The sequence below is a fragment of the Mobula hypostoma genome, chromosome 1 (assembly GCF_963921235.1).
Source record: "Mobula hypostoma chromosome 1, sMobHyp1.1, whole genome shotgun sequence".
NCBI lineage: Eukaryota > Metazoa > Chordata > Chondrichthyes > Myliobatiformes > Myliobatidae > Mobula > Mobula hypostoma.
Genome location: NC_086097.1, coordinates 188,237,481 through 188,256,279, shown reverse-complemented (window position 1 = coordinate 188,256,279; position 18,799 = coordinate 188,237,481). Strand labels below are relative to the sequence as shown.

The 18,799-nt window shown below is 40.9% G+C and overlaps 1 protein-coding gene across 1 annotated transcript in view; it reads right to left on the bottom strand.

Moving 5' to 3' along the window:
• Positions 1-18,799, bottom strand: part of LOC134348340 (cyclic nucleotide-gated cation channel beta-3-like) — a 163,520-nt gene that overhangs the window by 81,747 nt on the left and 62,974 nt on the right. Inside the window, exon 7 of the mRNA XM_063051588.1 lies at positions 5,136-5,344. Coding sequence (XP_062907658.1) covers positions 5,136-5,344 — 209 coding nt within the window. The remainder of the gene's footprint in view (positions 1-5,135; positions 5,345-18,799) is intronic.

Below are 18,799 nucleotides of genomic sequence, written 5' to 3'. Positions count from 1 at the left end.
AGCAGCAGCAATTGATAAATATAATATAGAAGTGAACTGTGACAGTGTCAACAGCATCGGACACGACCTGGGCTACATGGAGCATAAACAAACAAACCAACAGAGCATCTGACCCACAGCGCACAATGTGAATCACGCACCAATCCCGCAATCAGCGTCAAGTGCGTGCTTTTCAACTGAAAAACACAACACTCACCCACAATGTCCACTGCTATTCACATTACATAGACAGACAATGCCAATAGATACATGATTATTAAAGTCAAATAAGGCAAACAACAGATGCAAGGCTTTACCAGGAGTTGGACAAATCGTACTCTGACCATGCAATACCTCAATTAATTTGGCTACTGAACTTAAAACAAAAATCAACAGAATCTCCGCTTGGAAGTCTAAGCAAAACCAGTAGGCTTAATAGCAGTAAATGTAATAGTTTAGGATTTTCAGGAAACATAAGGACGATTGGGTATCCACCACAAAATAATAATAATAATCAGCATTAGTCTTGGCCCAAATTTAAGCAAAATCAACAGCACTCACCATTGATGTTTTCAGAGAAGCACAATTCATCTGTTGTTGTGATTGGTAGTGAAAGCATCAATGATTTTCTGGATGTCAAGTGCTTTGGTCCTCCGGCTGTTTATGGCCAACAGGGCCAAGTTGCTGTTCTGAGCATCGCCGCTGCTATTCCTTAGGTAGTTTTTGAGGCATCTGAGGCACGAGAAACTCCGCTTGCATGAGGCAGATGTCACAGGTAGAGTCAGTGATATGCAGATTAGTTTGTATAAATCTATAAATGCATTGCGGTAGGGTCTCATTGGAGCTAGAAATTCCACTGTGTCATTCACTGTCTGTCCTTGCTAGAGTCTCAACCACAGCTCTCATATACTCACGATTTTCTTGGACAATCTTTGCATGTCGTTTATCAAGCATATTTCCCAATCTTGAACCGTCTTGTTTTCTCAATCTGAATTCGGCCCGCGCCTCCATAGCAAACTTATGAGCTGCACTTACATGGTGGGTTTTGAAAGCTGTTGTAGCTTTCCGCTAGTTGCAGTAACCGGTGACAGTGAAGGTAGACTCAGAATGGAACCCATGTTGTCCACACAGGAAATGCCTGCATGCGAAGCAGAACGTAATATCTTTCGTGATCGAATATTCCAGTCAGTCAAACCAGCCACAAATAAAACTCCTTTGCTGATTGCCAAACTGTTGCGAGCAGTGAAGGGTACTTTTTCAATGCTGGCCGACAGGATCTTTCTTCAGGCTGCTGGCTAACATCGCTAACAGTATTCCCACTAGCACCAAGAACAGCTTCATCCACGTTCTCTTCCGAATCCTGCTCCATTTCTTGTTCCTCTTCTTCACCCTCACACTCCTTCGATGAACTGCCGTCGTCCTCATCCCTACCTACTTCTTTCTGCATGTCTCTTTCAATAAGACAGGCTCAGGTTGAGACACCACTAATTCATCTGGATGAGGTCGTTTTCTCACTAAAAATTGATCCATTTTTCACGCCGGCCAAAATAATGCACGTGCCAGGCCCACGCTAGCTTGTAAAAGCATAATGTGTGTGTGTGTGTGTGTGTGTGTCTGTGTGTGTGGCATCCGTTAGTCTCACGAGACCATGGATCTGCGCCTAGTTGTATGCTATCAATATCTCACGTGAGTGAGAGTGAGATCTTGTCACATCTAGAGCTATTATTAATTTATCATTAAAATATAAGTAATAAATGAATGCTGATTCGGTCAGATGGACTTGGTCTCTTTTCTCACGAGGAAGGCTTAAGTGATCTTAGATCAGCTTAACTGATCTCAGGACAGCAACGGCAAGACATTGATAATGAACGAATAAGTAGAAGTGTAGAGTGGATCTGACAGTTTATAACTTTATTGCTGCGTGGGTGCTATGGTAATTGGGGCGCTGTTTCACTAGATCAACTGGAGAAACAAGCTGTATTCAAAACTATACAGAGAAAGCAAAGCAGCTGCAGTTTGTATGTGAAATTTCAGTTTATTTCTTGGTGGTGCTACGCTGGTGCTATTGCAATTTCTGCTGGGGCTATAGCACCAGCTAACACCACCTTAGCGCCGCCCCTGCACCATTCTGATGGCAAACAAGCCCAAAAAGAAAGTCTGCTCTACACATTGTATGCCAATCAGGACCAGGAGTTCTGACTCAATTTTCCCTTTGATGCTCCAGGGAACATTACATCAAGTTTTCGTCTACCAGATTCAATCCTGATTTTGATCAGTTTATCAAGGGATAGTCAAAAATATGGGATCTGCTGTTTTGGAATGGCTTGGTCACATCTAGAGCCATTATTAATTATCATTAAAATATAACTAATAAATGAATGCTGATTCGGTCAGATGGACTTGGTCTCTTTTCTCACGAGGAAGGCTGCTGAGGGGATACCTAATAGAGGACTTCAAAATGATTATATATATTTGATAAAGGAGAACAGAGAGAGAATACTTCCATTCGTGACGAAGAGCACAACTAGAAGCTATCTAATATGATTATAATATGAGGGGTGATTGATAAGTTCATGGCCCAGGGTAGAAGGAGTCAATTTTAGAAAACCTAGCACATTTATTTTTCAACATAGTCCCCTCCTACATGTACACACTTAGTCCAGCGGTCGTGGAGCATACGGATCTTGGATCTCCAGAAAGTGTCCACAGCAGGGGTGATTGATAAGTTCGTGGCCTAAGGTAGAAGGAGGTGAGTTATACAGCTCTCGTTACATGCAAATACAGTTCAACTCTTTGAGTGATTATGCAGAAAGTTAATAACTCATCTCCTTCTACCTTAGGCCCCAAACTTATCAATCACCCCTGATGAGTTATTAACTTCAAACTTTCTGTATAATCATCAAAGAGGTGAATTGCATGTGCATGTAACGAGAGCTGTATAACTCATCTCCTTCTACCTTAGGCCACGAACTTATCAATCACCCCTGCTGTGGACACTTTCTGGAGGTCCAAGATCCATATGCTCCACGACCACTGGACTAAGTGTGTAAATAAAGGAGGGTACTATGTTGAAAAATAAATGTGCTAGGTTTTCTAAAATTGACTCCTTCTACCTTAGGCCACAAACTTATCATTTTTAAATCTTTTTACCAATTATTACTGAAAATCAACAAAAAATACATTAAAGTAGTTAAATCAACATATCAATATATACAATAAGAGTTAAACTATCAAATAACTGATTAACCAAGCTAAACAGTATACCAATAATAATAAGAAAAAACAAAATGCTAGAACTATTATTTTTTGGAAAAAAGAAAGAAGGAAAAAAACCCCCTACTAACCGAAAAAAAATCCATTGGGAGCACAACCCCGGAGCTATACGCCATACAAGCTTCCATGAAAGAAAAACATCAAGCCTCCAACCAAAACCAATTACACAAGAATCAGAAGGGGACCACCTTAATTAACTCCAATCAAATGGTAGTAGCAGGCAAAAGAACCCCACCTTTTCTCAAAGTCAAATCGAGGATTAAAAGTTCGACTTCTAATTTTCTCCAAACTAAGACATAACATCACCTGAGTGAACCATTGTATCAAAGTGGGAGCAGAGGCCATCTTTCCATTTCAATAAAATAGTCCTTCTGGCCAATAATGTGACAAATGCAATAACATGTTGGTCTGATATAGAAATACCGTGAATATATTGAGGAATTATACCGAACAAAACTGTCTATTTATTAGTTTGCAAATTAATTTTTAAAGCTTTAGAAATTATAGAGAAAATAGATTTCCAAAACTGTTTCAATACAGAACACGACCAAAACATATGTGTCAATGTAGCCGTCTTAGTTTTACATCTATCACACTGACTATCAACATTAGGAAATATTTTAGACAGTCTCTCCTTTGTCAAGTAGTAACGATGTACAATTTTAAATTGAATTAGAGAGTGACTGGCACAAATCGAAGAAGAGTTAACCAACTTCAAAATTCGCAAACAATTCTCTGTTATCAAGGTCATGTTAAGCTCTCTTTCACAATCTTGCTTAATCTTAAGTAAAGGATAATTATACTGTTGTAATAGTAAATTATAAATTTTCCCAATAAAATCTTTCACTAAATGATTCATTTTTAAAATAATGTCTAACAGGTCAGAATCTTGTATATATGGAAAATTACTTAAATATTCTTGTAAGAAATGTCTGACCTGAAGATATTGCAAGAAATGTGAGTGCGAGAGAGAATATTTAGTTACTAATTTCTCAAAAGACATCAATCAACCTTCTTGAAACAGATCCATGAAGTAATAAACTCCTTTATTCCTCCAAAGAAAAAAGGTAGGATCACTAAGTGAAGGTTTAAATAAATAGTTTCGATAAATTAAACTAAGAAGGTTAAATTTTTTAAGATTAAAAAAAAATTACAAAACTGGTACCAAATTTGTAATGACTGCTTAATCATAGGATATAAATTTAGAATAGAAATTTTGGCCAGTTGTACAGGTAACGAGGCTCCTAATAACGAAGTTAAGTAAAACTGTTTCACAGCTTTCAGTTCCAAATCAACCCAAGGTGGTCGTTCAATTTATCAGTCCAATATAACCAAGAACACACATAATGTATATTAACCGTCCAATAATACATTCTTAAATTAGGCAGAGCAAGACCTCCATTCTTTTTGGATTTTTGTAAATGATATTTTCCAATTCTTGGTCTCTTATTATTCAAAATAAAAGATGAAATAATAGAATCAACCTGATCAAATAACTTCTTAGTTAAAATCTTTAGCTTCACGAAATGCAATAGCCAAAGGTTCCAACATCAAATTAAATAACAGGGGACTTAATGGACATCCTTGTCTCGTACCCCGCAAAAGTCGAAAAAAAGGAGTTCTGCAATTATTAGTAATAACAGTGACAATTAGCCTTAAGAATATGGGAATCAGTATCATAGGAATTGGTTGAAGTGGAGAGTACAGATACATTTAGGAGAAAGTAGCATGTGAATATGAGGTGGAATATCAAGCTTACTTTGAAAGATTTACTGGACTATAAATATCAGCACGGAATAGTTGGGCTTTGGGCTGATTCTATGCCATATATCTCAGATAAACTGATGCAATTGAATGATTACTTTGATGAAAGTTAAACTTACTATTAAGTCTCCCTGTTTCACAAACTGCAAGCGGACCTGGAACACCAACATATCCAGCAGATAGATGAAATCACAGATATAATCTATAGTTAACCAGATGGAAAGAATCTGTGGATTCTGATAATTGAAAGCACAGCGTATGGGAATAAACCAGCAGTTCCAGTTCCAGGCAAGTACCACAAAACTCATCCATGTCATGTACTGCATATCTGAAACACAATATTTGATAATTAGAATAAAAGATAGGAATTTCAAAACAGTATAAGTACTTTGAACTTAACTTTTCCAGTTGCTTGTGCTAGTGTAGTGTCAGTCTAAATTTCAGCTTCTTTGAGTGTTCAGATTTGTGAGCGCTTAAGAGTTTAAATGGCCTGAAAATGGTACTGGGACAGGAAGTCATATCCAACCCATTGGTTTCTATATTAATTGCAACAGGCCCTTTGGGAGATAAAGTTGCGAATTTCATGGAAGGCCCATTAGAAGTAATATTAACCAAAGTGGGCTTAGTCAGTGCACATAAGTTTCCAGAGCTTTCAGGAGCTTGTCAATTAGCTTTTTAGCAGCTACATTACTACAGAGGCTGGAGAACTGAAGAACAAATCTTCACAGTTGCAATATTGAATTATTCTGTAAAAAGGGTTTGCTTTTATAACTTATCATAAAGGGTTATTTCAAAATAGTTGACATAAGTTCTGTAGAAACTGGGGCGATGTGTAAAGTTCAGTTTCCACCCTTGGGAGGTAATAACTGTGAAATACATTTTTAATTCTAATTTTTCACAACAGCATGGAATCTGCTTAAGATTCCATTGTTTAAGATTGGAAGGAAGACCCTGAGAAGCATGAATAATAGTTCCACTAAGGGAAAGCAGCCTGCTTCTTACATTCAGAGAGTCAGAGCCATTAGATCACAAGACATAGGAGCAGAATTAGGCCATTCGGCCCATCGAGTCTGTTTCATTCCATCATGGCTGATCTAACATACTTCTCAAACTATTCTCTTGCCTTCTCCTCATAACCTTTGATGCCTTGATTAATCAAGAACCTATCCACTTTAAATATACCTAATAACATGGCCTGCACAGCAACGATAAAGATTCACTATCCTTTGGCTAAAGAAAACTTTCCTCATCTCTGTTCTCAATTCTGAGGCTGTGCCCTCAAGTCCTAGACTCCCCCACAACAGGGAACGTTCTTTCCATATCCACTCTATCTAGGACATTCAATATTCAATAGGTTTCATTGAGATCCCCCTTCATACTTCTAAACTCCAGCAAGTACAGGCCCAGAGACATCAAACACTCCTCATATGTTAACCCTTTCATTCCTGGGATCATTCTCATAAATCTCCAATGAAACCTCTTCAATGCCAGCACATCTCTTCTTAAAAATGGGGACCAAGACTTCTCACAATATTCTAAGTACGGTCTGAACAAATCCTTAAAAAACCTTAGCATTACATCCTTGCTTTTATATTTTAGTCCTCTCACAGTGAATGCTGACATTGTATTTGCCTTCCTTACCACTGACTCAGCCTGCAAGTTAACCTTTAGGGAATTCTGCACAAGTCACTTTGCACCTCTGATTTTTGAATCTTTGCCCCATTTAGAAAATAGCCCACACCTTTATTTCTTCTGCCATTACACTAATTCCATTTTATTCTTCCCACATTCTTATAGCTCCAGCACACTAGGTCAATTTACAGTGGCCAATTAACATACTGTACTAACCTACAATTCTTTGGAATTTGAGAGGAAACAGACACCAGAAGTAAGCCAACGTGGATACAAGGAAACAAACTAACTTCACACAGACAGCAACAGAGTTTAGGACTAAATTTAGGTCACTGGAGCTGTGAAACTACGGCTGTGTTAGCTGCACAACCGTGCCACCCATCTACATAAGAGGAAAGGGATTATGGAGAGGCGCACTAAACTGCTTACTCCCATCGATCCAGTGTTGATCAAAGGGGGCAGGTAGTTTAATTGACTCGGTACAGAAGAGATGGGCTGAAGGGCCTGTTTCTGTGTTGTACTTTTCTATGACTCTTAACAGTGAAGAGAACAAATGGAATGACTGTAAAAAGATCGGCACCTATATAGAGACTGATTGCCAAAATACTGGCCTGCCTGTTCCCATTGATCTGCAGCCGGACCATAGCCCTCCAATTCATGTACCTATACAAATTTCTCTTCAGTGTTGAAATTGAACCTGCATCGGCCACTTACGCTGGCAGCTTATTCCACACTCTCACCATCCTCTGAGTGAAGAAGATCTCCCTCATGTTCACCTTAATTATTTTACCCTTAACTCATGACCACATGTATAGTCTCACCCAGTTTCAGTGGAAAAAGTCTATTTGCATTTAACCTAACTACACCATTCATAATTTTGTATACCTCTATCAAATCTTCCCCCAACCTACCTTCAGGAAAAAAGACCTAACCTATTCAACCTTTCCTTACAACTCAGGTCCTCAGGTCCTGGTGACACCCTTGTAAATGTTTGCTGTACCCTTTTAACCTTCTTCTTCTTCTTCTTCTTCCTTGAGTTTTTACAGCAGTTGGCATCCACACTGTTGCATTACTGCCATCTTCAGGATTTAATGTCCCTCATTGCCCATTCATTTTAAAGCCGTCTTTCCAGTCCCGTCGCCCTTAGAAAACTAAACAACCATTTCCTCCCCGATCACTCTCTCCACATTCCAATAAACCTTTAACACTGTTCTCTACCAGTCCTATTTTGCGTAATTGTTGTAACATTTGTTGTCTTTCCTGTGCAAATTTCCTGCATGAAATAACGATATGCTCTACTGTTTCAGCCTCCTGACAAAGATTGCAAAAACCTGTTGGATGATTATTTATGATGGCCAGAGTACCATTAAGGTTGCTGTGCCCAATTCTCAGTCTACTTATAATTACTTCCTCCTTCTGCTTTACTCCCTTACTTCTTCCCATATCTACTCTGTTCTGAATCGAATGTAAATAGACAATAGATAATATGTGCAGGAGTAGGCCATTCGGCCCTTTGAGCCAGCACTGCCATTCACTGTGATCATGGCTGATCATCCACAATCAGTACCCTTTTCCTGCCTTCTCGCCATATCCCTTCACTCCGCTATCCTTAAGAGCTCTATCTAACTCTTTCTTGAAAGCATCCAGAGAATTGGCCTCCACTGCCTTCTGAGACAGTGCATTCCACAGATCCACAGCTGTCTGGGTGAAAAGATTTTTCCTCAACTCTGTTCTAAATGGCCTACGCATTCTCAAATTGTGGCCTCTGGATCTGGACTCCCCCAACATCGGGAACATGTTTCCTGCCTCTAGTGTGTCCAATCCCTTAATAATCTTATATGTTTCAATCAGATCCCCTCTCATCCTTCTAAATTCCAGTGTATACAACCCCAGTCGCTCCAACCTTTCAACATATGACAGTCCCGCCATCCCGGGAATTAACCTCGTGAACCTCCGCTGCACTCCCTCAATAGCAAGAATGTCCTTCCTCAAATTTGGAGACCAAAACTGTACACAATACTCTGGGTGTGGTCTCACCAGGGCCCTGTACAACTGCAGAAGGACCTCTTTGCTCCTATACTCAACCCCCCTTGTTATGAAGATCAAAATGCCATTAGCTTTCTTCACTGCCTGCTGTACCTGCATGCTTACTTTCAGTGACTAATGAACAAGGTCATCAAAATCTCGTTGTACTTCCCCTTTTCCTAACTTGACACCATTCAAATAGTAATCTGCCTTCCTGTTCTTGCCACCAAAGTGGATAACCTCACAGTTATCCACATTAAACTGCATCTGCCATGCATTTGCCCACTATCTGCCCACTCACCCAACCTGTTCAAGTCATCCTGCATTATCTCAACATCCTCCACACATTTCACACTGCCACCCAGCTTTGTGTCATCTGCAAATTTGCTAATGTTACTTTTAATCCCTTCATCTAAATCATTAATGTATATTGTAAATAGCTGCGGTCCCAGCACCGAGCCTTGCGGTACCCCACTAGTCACCACCTGCCATTCTGAAAGGGATCCGTTAATCCCTACTCTTTGTTTCCTGTCTGACAACCAATTTACGATCCATGTCAGTATCTTACCCCCAATACCACGTGCTCTAATTTTGCCCACTAATCTATGTGGGACCTTATCAAAAAGGCTTTCTGAAAGTCCAGGTACACTACATTCACTGGCTCTCCCTCGTCTATTTTCATAGTTACATCCTCAAAAAAAAGTCTTCCTTTTATTGCTCTATCCCAATGCTGCTGCCACTGTTGATTTATCCTTCTCCACACTATGCTCTTCCCCTCTGATTTTGATAGTTTAATATTGACCTCTATAGATCCTTTTTGGACTGCTGCTTTTGCCAGCCTATCTGCTGTCTCATTTCCCATAATACCTGAATGTGTTGGAACCCACATGAATGTGATATTTTTGCCTTGTTTAGCCAGTCTTGAATTTGCAAACAGGATTTCATAAAGCAGATCCTGGTGACCACTAGTTGTACTCACCTTAATGCTTGCAAGGGCTGATACAGAATTGCTACTTATCACAATATTATTACAATGAACCTGCTCACTCCATTCTAGTGCTAACAATATGGCAAACATTTCAGCTGCATATACACTCAAGCGATCAGGTGTTCTCTTGCTAATTTCCACTTGATAACTTGGCACAATAATTGCAGACCCTGTTGCACCTGTTTCTAGATCCTTTGATCCATCTGTAAAAATCTGTATGTCTTTATATTTACATTCCCTATAATTATGATATTCACTATATCAGCCATCTTATTACTGTGTTTAATCTTAAGCAATTCCAAATCTACAGAGGGATTTTCTAATGCCCAGAAAGGTCTGACAGGCCACACCACACTTGGACAAAACTGTTTATCGTATACACCCATATCTTTTGCTGTTTGCTGTCCTGTCCAGCCAAAACTTTCTTTTTGTGTCCTCTCCTTCTCCCAGCATGTCTGCAACACCCTTTTTGTAGGATGGCTATCACCATGCCCCCTTAAGTTAATCCAGTAGTTGGCCTCCAGCTGTTTACGCTGCAGCCCCAATGGCATTTCATTTGCTTCAATTTAGAGTGCACACACTGGGGAAGTTCTAACTGCTCCCAAGCACACCCTTAGAGCCCGAGCTTGCACGATATCCAGTTCTGCTAGCACAGATTTTGCTGCTGACCCGTATACAATACTTCCATAGTCTAATCTTGATCTCATTAATGCTACATAAATATACTTCAGTGATGCAAAATCAGCACCCCATTCCAATCCAGCAAGACACTTCATCATATTTATCACATTTTTGCATTTAGTAACTACATATTTAACATGTGTAGCCCCCCTGGCCGTCCCCAGGCTCGCTGGGCTCGCTGTCGTCTAGGGAAACAGCCTCGGTCCCGCCAAACTGGATAATTCGTTTGTGTGGATGCTGTGTGATGTACCCCACCCCGCCCAAATAACAGACAATACACCAGATGCAATTAAATGATTTACAGTTTATAGATATTACTGGAACTATATAATTAAGAGAGAATAAAATATAAAAGGAAAATAAAAGGCGCCACACTTATCAAAGTTCAATCTCTTCGTGCACCAAACCGTTGGAGCTCAAGGACCTTCTTCTTCACCCTGCGACCCCTCGGACCACCTCAACTGGCCGCCTGAGACCAACAACGGTGGTCGACCAGACGCTCCACACGAGTCCGTCTCTGTCTCCTCGCCAAACGCCCTCCTCGGGGTCCGACCCCGTTAGCGGACATCACAGCACCTCATCCATCCTCTGTCTCTCTCTCTCTCCTGCCTTCTGCCCCAAAACCCCGCGCATACAGTATCTTCAAATACACCAAAACCATAACAACTATTCCAATTGGTTAATAGCACTCTCTTATCACCCTCTAAACCAAAACAAGCCGCTAGCGCAAACTATCTCAGCGTTTAACACAACAAAGCCGCATTCCCCACATTAACATAACAAAGACGCCATTTTAATTAGCCTCCGCAGTAACATAAAAGTCGAAATCCCCTTACACATGTTCTTTCCATGTTAATCTCAAGTCAAAGTGCACTCCCAAAAAACCGAAAACTTTCAACTCTCTCCAGGTTTGAATCCATACAGATTCAAATTAAGTCTCCTGAGCTTTTTCCTTGTAAAGAACATGGCTTTTGTCTTCTCCACGGAAAATTTAACACCCCACTTTGTCCCCCACTCTTCAACTTGATTAATTCCATCTTGCATTTTCGTAACTATATGTTCAATATTTCTCCCTCTTTTCCACTAAGCCCCATCATCTGCAAACAATGACCTCCCCACTTCCGTTGGAATATTTACGAATATATCATTTATCAAAATGGAGAATAAAGTTGGACTCACTACACTCCCCGAGGCGTCCCGTTTTCTACAACATACTGGCTTGATAGCTCTGATCCTATCTTCACCTGAATAGTTCTCCCGTTTAAAATGTCCTTAACCCAACTGAACATCGCCCCCCCACCCCCGATTCCCATTAAGTGTAGCTTGATTAGGAGCCCCTCTTTCCAGAACATATCATAAGCTTTCTTAACATCAAAAAAACTGCAACCACTGTCTCTTTATTTACTTGAGCTTTTCTTATTTCATTCTCTAGACACAACACTGGATCCATAGTATTCCTTCCTTTCCTGAACCTGCTTCGATACGTAGCCACCATACCTCTACTTTACAAGAAGTACACTAACCTCTTATTTATCATACATTCCGTAAGTTTACATACATGTGACATCAAGGCAATTGGCCTGTAGTTTTCTGTCCTGCTGGCATCTTTTCCAGGTTTCCTTATTGGAATAATTATTGCCTCTTTCCTGCTCCCTGGTATTCTCCCTTCATCCCAGACTTTGTTATACAGAAGCAGTAGTTTCTCCAGACTTCCTTCACTCAAGTGTTTGATCATAATATAACATATTTCATCTTTACCTGGCGCAGTCTTTCCTGTTTTATCTAGTGCCTTTCTTAATTCTCCCATGCTGAAAGGGACATCTTGCACACCGTCAAGGTTAGTTTTCCTATATAAAGCCTCCATATTTTCAGCTTTTGTTCGCTCTCTACCTCGTCTTCCCTTCTCAGACAAACTATCGGAACTATGTACCATAACAAAAATGTTTGCAAACAACTCTGCCTTTTCCTTATTTGTTACTGCAGTCACATTTCCATCAACCAGAACTGGATACCTCCCCTCCCATCCTTTTTTTCATCCCTCACACCTCTCCTACTTGAGTTGTTTCCGATTGAATCACAATACTTTCTCCAGTGCGTCCTTTTAGCATGTCCTATTGTCCTCCTTACTACTGCTTGTTTGTACTGAATCATATGTTGGAAGTTATGAGTTATTTTAACCAGTTTAAATGCCTTATTTATATTTCTCACTGCTTCCTTACAATTGTCACCCCACCATGGTATTATCCTCTTCTTTATTCTTCCTTTACTTTTAGGAATGGATTCTAATGTAGCTGATATTATACCTTGTTTTAATATGCTGTCAAGTGTTTCTATGTCCATTCCATCACTGACCTGACTTAGATATCTTTCATTTTTTTCCAGAAATTTCTCCCAACTGGCTTTTTCAAGGATCCATTTCCCACCTGTATTCCCTGTAACCAATGAGGCAGAAATATTTATCTTGCACCAGATTGGGTAATGATCACTCCCTACAGTTCATTCTTGGTACACTAACCAATCACACACTGATGCAATAGAGTTTGGTACTAATGTAAGATCAAGCACAGATTCTTTACCTGTATTAACATCAATTCTAGTACTACTGCCATCATTTAGGCACACTAAATACATCTAGCAACTCCTCTATTACCTGACAATTGATGTCTATTCTGTCACTCCCCCATAATACATTATGTCCATTAAAATCACCACACCAAACAACATTACTACTATTCTGCCCTTCTATCTCCTCAAGCTTGTTTAACTCTAGTCTTTTGCATGGATTATAATAATTCACAATCACCAACTCTTTCCTTTCAGCCCATATTTTTACTACCACATACTCTTGTTCACTTCCTATACCTAGTATTCTATAAGGAATACCTTGCTTTACATAAGTTGCACATCCTCCTCCTCCCCACCTCTCTCCTGTCTCACCTTACTGCCACACAACCATATAAAACAAAATCCAAATTAGGTTTTAACCAGTTCTCCTGGATACACACAACATCTGGCTTTTCTCTCCTACTAGCTATAAACTGCTTGAAATCTTGTCCATTAGCAATCAGGCTTCTTGCATTCCATTGAAGAAGTAAAATTATTAGTAATATCAACCCACACATACTGTCTCTTGACTTGACTGTACCCTGAGTTCATCGTTTACTTCTTCCCATTTTAATCCTATCATATCCAAATGGTGCTCTGTAGCTTTCACAATAATCTGAATCCTTTCAGGTTTAGATTTGATCTCATAAGTTGCGTTTACCTCTCCTGCTATAAAGGTTACCAATTTCTTCTTCTCTATCCATGCATTCTTCTTATCTTGCCTTTCTTTAGCTGCCACTTGAGACTTCTTCCTTCACCCTTCTCTGCTGCACCTCCACCTCTTTTTTCAACACTTCACACCCCCAGTACGCTACACTATGGTTACCTCCACAATTACAGCATTTTGGTCTCACTCCCTCTCCACATTTTCCATACTCATGCTCCCCACCACATCTTGCACATCTTCTCTTTCCTTTGCACAGTTTGGCCACATACCCAAACTCCTGGCAATTGAAACACCTCATAGGTTTTGGTATATATTCTCTTACACAGTATCGTAGAAATCCAAAATATAACTCCTTTGGAGGCACCTTATCCTCAAATTCTACCAGAACGGTTTCAGTCTCCCTTTTCTCTGCTCCATTTGTCATTCTTTTCACACTCTTCACTGAACCATTCCTTACCCTCAAGTTCTCTACTAGCTCCTTCATATTAACACTGAGGGGAACCCCGGAGATCACCCCCTTGCAACCATTGACCCTTTGTGCTCCAACTCTTACAACACTGGACACTTTGACTTTCCCAACATTCGTCACCTTCATTGCCTTCTCCATCTGCTCTTCAGTTTTACATACTATCAGCAGGTTTCCATTTCCTAAAATTCTCGCATGGCTCACTTCCCCTACTTGTCCTCTGATGATTTTTGTTAGCTTAAGTGGATTGATTTTCTTTACTCCCCCTTCCCCCTCAAATCTTACCACTACATTTTTGCCCTCGGACCCTTCTCCTCAACTTCTCTTCCCTCACTTTCCAATCCACCTACACTAGACCCACCTCCTTTCTTTCTCTTCCGACCTTTCACCTTCCTGTTCTCAGTCCCTCTCCCCACCTCTTCCCACTCAAACTCTGAGCTGTTGCTGTCACCATTAGTCTCCCTCCCTGCCATCCTATCAGAGTTTGCAAGGAATCGTGTACGAATATTGTTCCTGACCTATACAGGCCGTTGGTCAATATTCCCACAGAATGTCCCCCACAACACCCCAACAGTTTCAGCGCCTCAGTCTCTCCGCTGTCACTCCCAATTCAGCCACAGCCCAGACAGCACAGCCGCTCGCAGCCACCCCACTCAGCCCAACCGCCCTCTGTTGCCCTCTTTCAACCTTATTTACATCTTTCCATTAAGTAAGTGACAAAAACTGCACACAATACTCCAAATTAGGCCTCACCAACATACCATCCCAACTCCTGTACTGAACTCCTGATTCATGAAGGCCAATATGCCTAAACCTTTCCTTATAACCCTATCTACACTTAAGCCACCTTCAAGGAATTATGTACCTGTATTAGAACCATAGAACCATAGAAACTATAGCACAGAAACAGGCCTTTTGGCCCTTCTTGGCTGTGTCAAACCATTTTCTGCCCAGTCCCACTGACCTGCACACGGACCATATCCCTCCATACACCTCCAATCCATGTATCTGTCCAATTTATTCTTAAATGTTAAAAAAGAACCCGCATTTATCACCTCGTCTGGCAGCTCATTCCATACTCCCACCACTCTCTGTGTGAAGAAGCCCCAGCTAATGTTCCCTTTAAACTTTTCCCCCCTCACTCTTAACCCATGTCCTCTGGTTTTTTTCTCCCCTTGCCTCAGTGGAAAAAGCCTGCTTGCATTCACTCTATCTATACCCATCATAATTTTATATACCTCTATCAAATCTCCCCTCATTCTTCTACGCTCCAGGGAATAAAGTCCTAACCTATTCAACCTTTCTCTGTAACTGAGTTTCTCAAGTCCCGGCAACATCCTTGTAAACCTTCTCTGCACTCTTTCAACCTTATTTATATCCTTCCTGTAAAACTGAACACAATACTCCAGATTCGGCCTCACCAATGCCTTATACAACCTCATCATAACAATCCAGCTCTTATACTCAATACCTTGATTAATAAAGGCCAATGTACCAAAAGCTCTCTTTACGACTCTATCTACCTGTGACGCCACTTTTAGGGAATTTTGTATCTGTATTCCCAGATCCCTCTGTTCCACTGCACTCCTCAGTGCCTTACCATTAACCCTGTATGTTCTACCTTGGTTTGACCTTCCAACGTTCAATACCTCACACTTGTCTGCATTAAACTGCATCTGCCATTTTTCAGCCCATTTTTCCAGCTGGTCCAAGTCCCTCTGCAGGCTCTGAAAACCTTCCTCACTGTCTACTACACCTCCAATCTTTGTATCATCAGCAAATTTGCTGATCCAATTTACCACATTATCATCCAGATCATTGATATAGATGACAAATAACAATGGACCCAGCAATGATCCCTGTGGCACACCACTAGTCACAGGCCTCCACTCGGGGAAGCAATTCTCTACTACCACTCTTTGGCTTCTTCCATTGAGCCAATGTCTGATCCAATTTACCACCTCTCCATGTATACCTAGCGACTGAATTTTCCTAACTAACCTCCCATGCGGGACCTTGTCAAAGGCCTTACTGAAGTCCATGTAGACAATATCCACTGCCTTCCCTTCATCCACTTTCCTGGTAACCTCCTCGAAAAACTCCAATAGATTGGTCAAACATGATCTACCACGCACAAAGCCATGTTGACTCTCCCTAATAAGTCCCTGTCTATCCAAATGCTTGTAGATTCTGTCTCTTAGTACTCCCTCCAATAACTTACCTACTACTGACTTTAAACTTACCGGCCTATAATTGCCCAGATTACTTTTCGATCCTTTTTTATACAACGGAATAACATGAGCCACTCTCCAATCCTCCGGCACCTCACCTGTAGACAGCGACATTTTAAATATTTCTGCCAGGGCCCCTGCAATTTCAACACTAGTCTCCTTCAAGGTTCGAGGGAACACTCTGTCAGGTCCCGGGGATTTATCCACTTTAATTTTCCTCAAGACAGCAAGGACCTCCTCCTTTTCGATCTGTACAGTTTCCATGATCTCACTACTTGTTTCCCCTAATTCCATAGACTTCATGCCAGTTTCCTTAGTAAATACAGACGCAAAAAACCTATTTAAGATCTCCCCCATTTCCTTTGGTTCTGCACATAGCCGACCACTCTGATCTTCAAGAGGACCAATTTTATCCCTTACAATCCTTTTGCTCTTAATATACCTGTAAAAGCTCTTTGGATTATCCTTCACTTTGACTGCCAAGGCAACCTCATGTCTTCTTTTAGCCCTCCTGATTTCTTTCTTAAGTATTTTCTTGCACTTCTTATACTCCTAAAGCACCTTATTTACTCCCTGCTTCCTATACATGTCATACAACTCCCTCTTCTTCTTTATCAGAGTTGCAATATCCCTTGAGAACCAAGGTTCCTTATTCCTATTCACTTTGCCTTTAATCCTGACAGGAACATAGAAATTCTGCACTCTCAAAATTTCTCCTTTGTAGGCTTCCCACCTACCGATCACATCCTTGCCAGAGAACAACCTGTCCCAATCCACGCTTCTTACATCCTTTCTCATTTCTTCAAATTTGGCCTTCTTCCAGATAAGAACCTCAACCCTAGGACCAGATCTATCCTTGTCCATGATCAAGTTGAAACTAATGGTGTTATGATCATTGGAACCAAAGTGCTCCCCTACACAGACTTCTGTCACTTGTCCTAACTCGTTTCCTAATAGGAGATCCAATATTGCATCCCCTCTAGTTGGTCCCTCTATATATTGATTTAGAAAACTTTCCTGAACACATTTTACAAACTCTAAACCATCTAGACCCCTAACAGTATGGGAATCCCAATCAATATATTGAAAATTAAAATCCCCTACCACCACAACTTTATGTTTCCTGCAGTTGCCTGCTATCTCCCTGCAGATTTGCTCTTCCAATTCTCGTTGACTATTGGGTGGTCTGTAATACAATCCCACTAATGTGGCCATACCTTTCCTGTTTCTCAGCTCCACCCATAAGGACTCAGTAGACAAGCCCTCTAATCTGTCCTGCCTGAGCACTGCTGTAATATTTCCCCTAACAAGCAATGCTACTCCCCCACCTTTCATTCCTCTGCCTCGATCACATCTGAAACATCGGAACCCTGGAATATTAAGCTGCCAGTTCTGCCCCTCCTGTAACCAAGTTTCACTAATTGCTATAACGTCATAATTCCACGTGTCAATCCACGCCCTCAACTCATCTGCCTTCCCCGCAATACTCCTCGCATTGAAATATATACACCTCAGAAGATTTTTACCACCACTCACAACCTTTCTATTAGCGGATTTGCTTGAACTTTTAACAACATTTATTTTCACCCCAGCCATACTGTCAGCTCTGGCACTCTGGTTCCCATCCCCCTGCAAATCTAGTTTAAAGCCTCCCCAATAGCACTAACAAACCTCCCTGAAAGGATATTGGTCCCCCTGTAGTTCAAGTGTAACCCATCTCTCTTGTACAGGTCCCACCTGCCCCGGAAGAGGTCCCAATTATCCTGAAATCTGAAACCCTGCCCCCTACACCAGTTCCTCAGCCACTTGTTCATCCTTCAGAGCATCCTATTCCTACCCTCACTGGCACGTAGCACAGGTAGCAATCCTGAGATTACCACCCTCGAGGTCCTGCTTTTCAACTTCCTATCAAGCTCCCTATACTCACTCTCCAGGACCTCCTCACTCTTCCTTGCTATGTCATTGGTACCGATGTGCACCACGACATCTGGCTGATCACCCTCCCAGATTCCTCTGTTCTACCACACTCCTCAGTGTCCTGCCACTCACCGTGTAAGCCCTACCCTGCTTTGTCCTCTCAAAGTGCAACATCTCACACTTGTCTGCTTTAAATCCCATCTGCCATTTTTCAGCCCATTAATCCAGACTGTTGATATAGATGACACAGCATCTGTCCCTGTGACACTGTACATTGTAATGTTAAAGTTTAGCCCAGTGTATTGACACTTTGATTTTCACTGCTATTTCCAATGCAGCCTGTAAGAGGTGCCTATGGCACAGAGCATATGTTAATACACAGCCATATTCAGCTGGGAAGATAAATAAAGTGGATGCTGGTTAATTGGAACACATCTGCACCAGTATATTTTTGGCAAAATTAAGCCACTGCCCCAATTAACTAATGTTTCAAGGAAATAGTTAAAAAGATGTAAAAAAGACAAACTAATTTTAACTAAGTAACAAATTATGTATTTAAATGAAATGCTGAA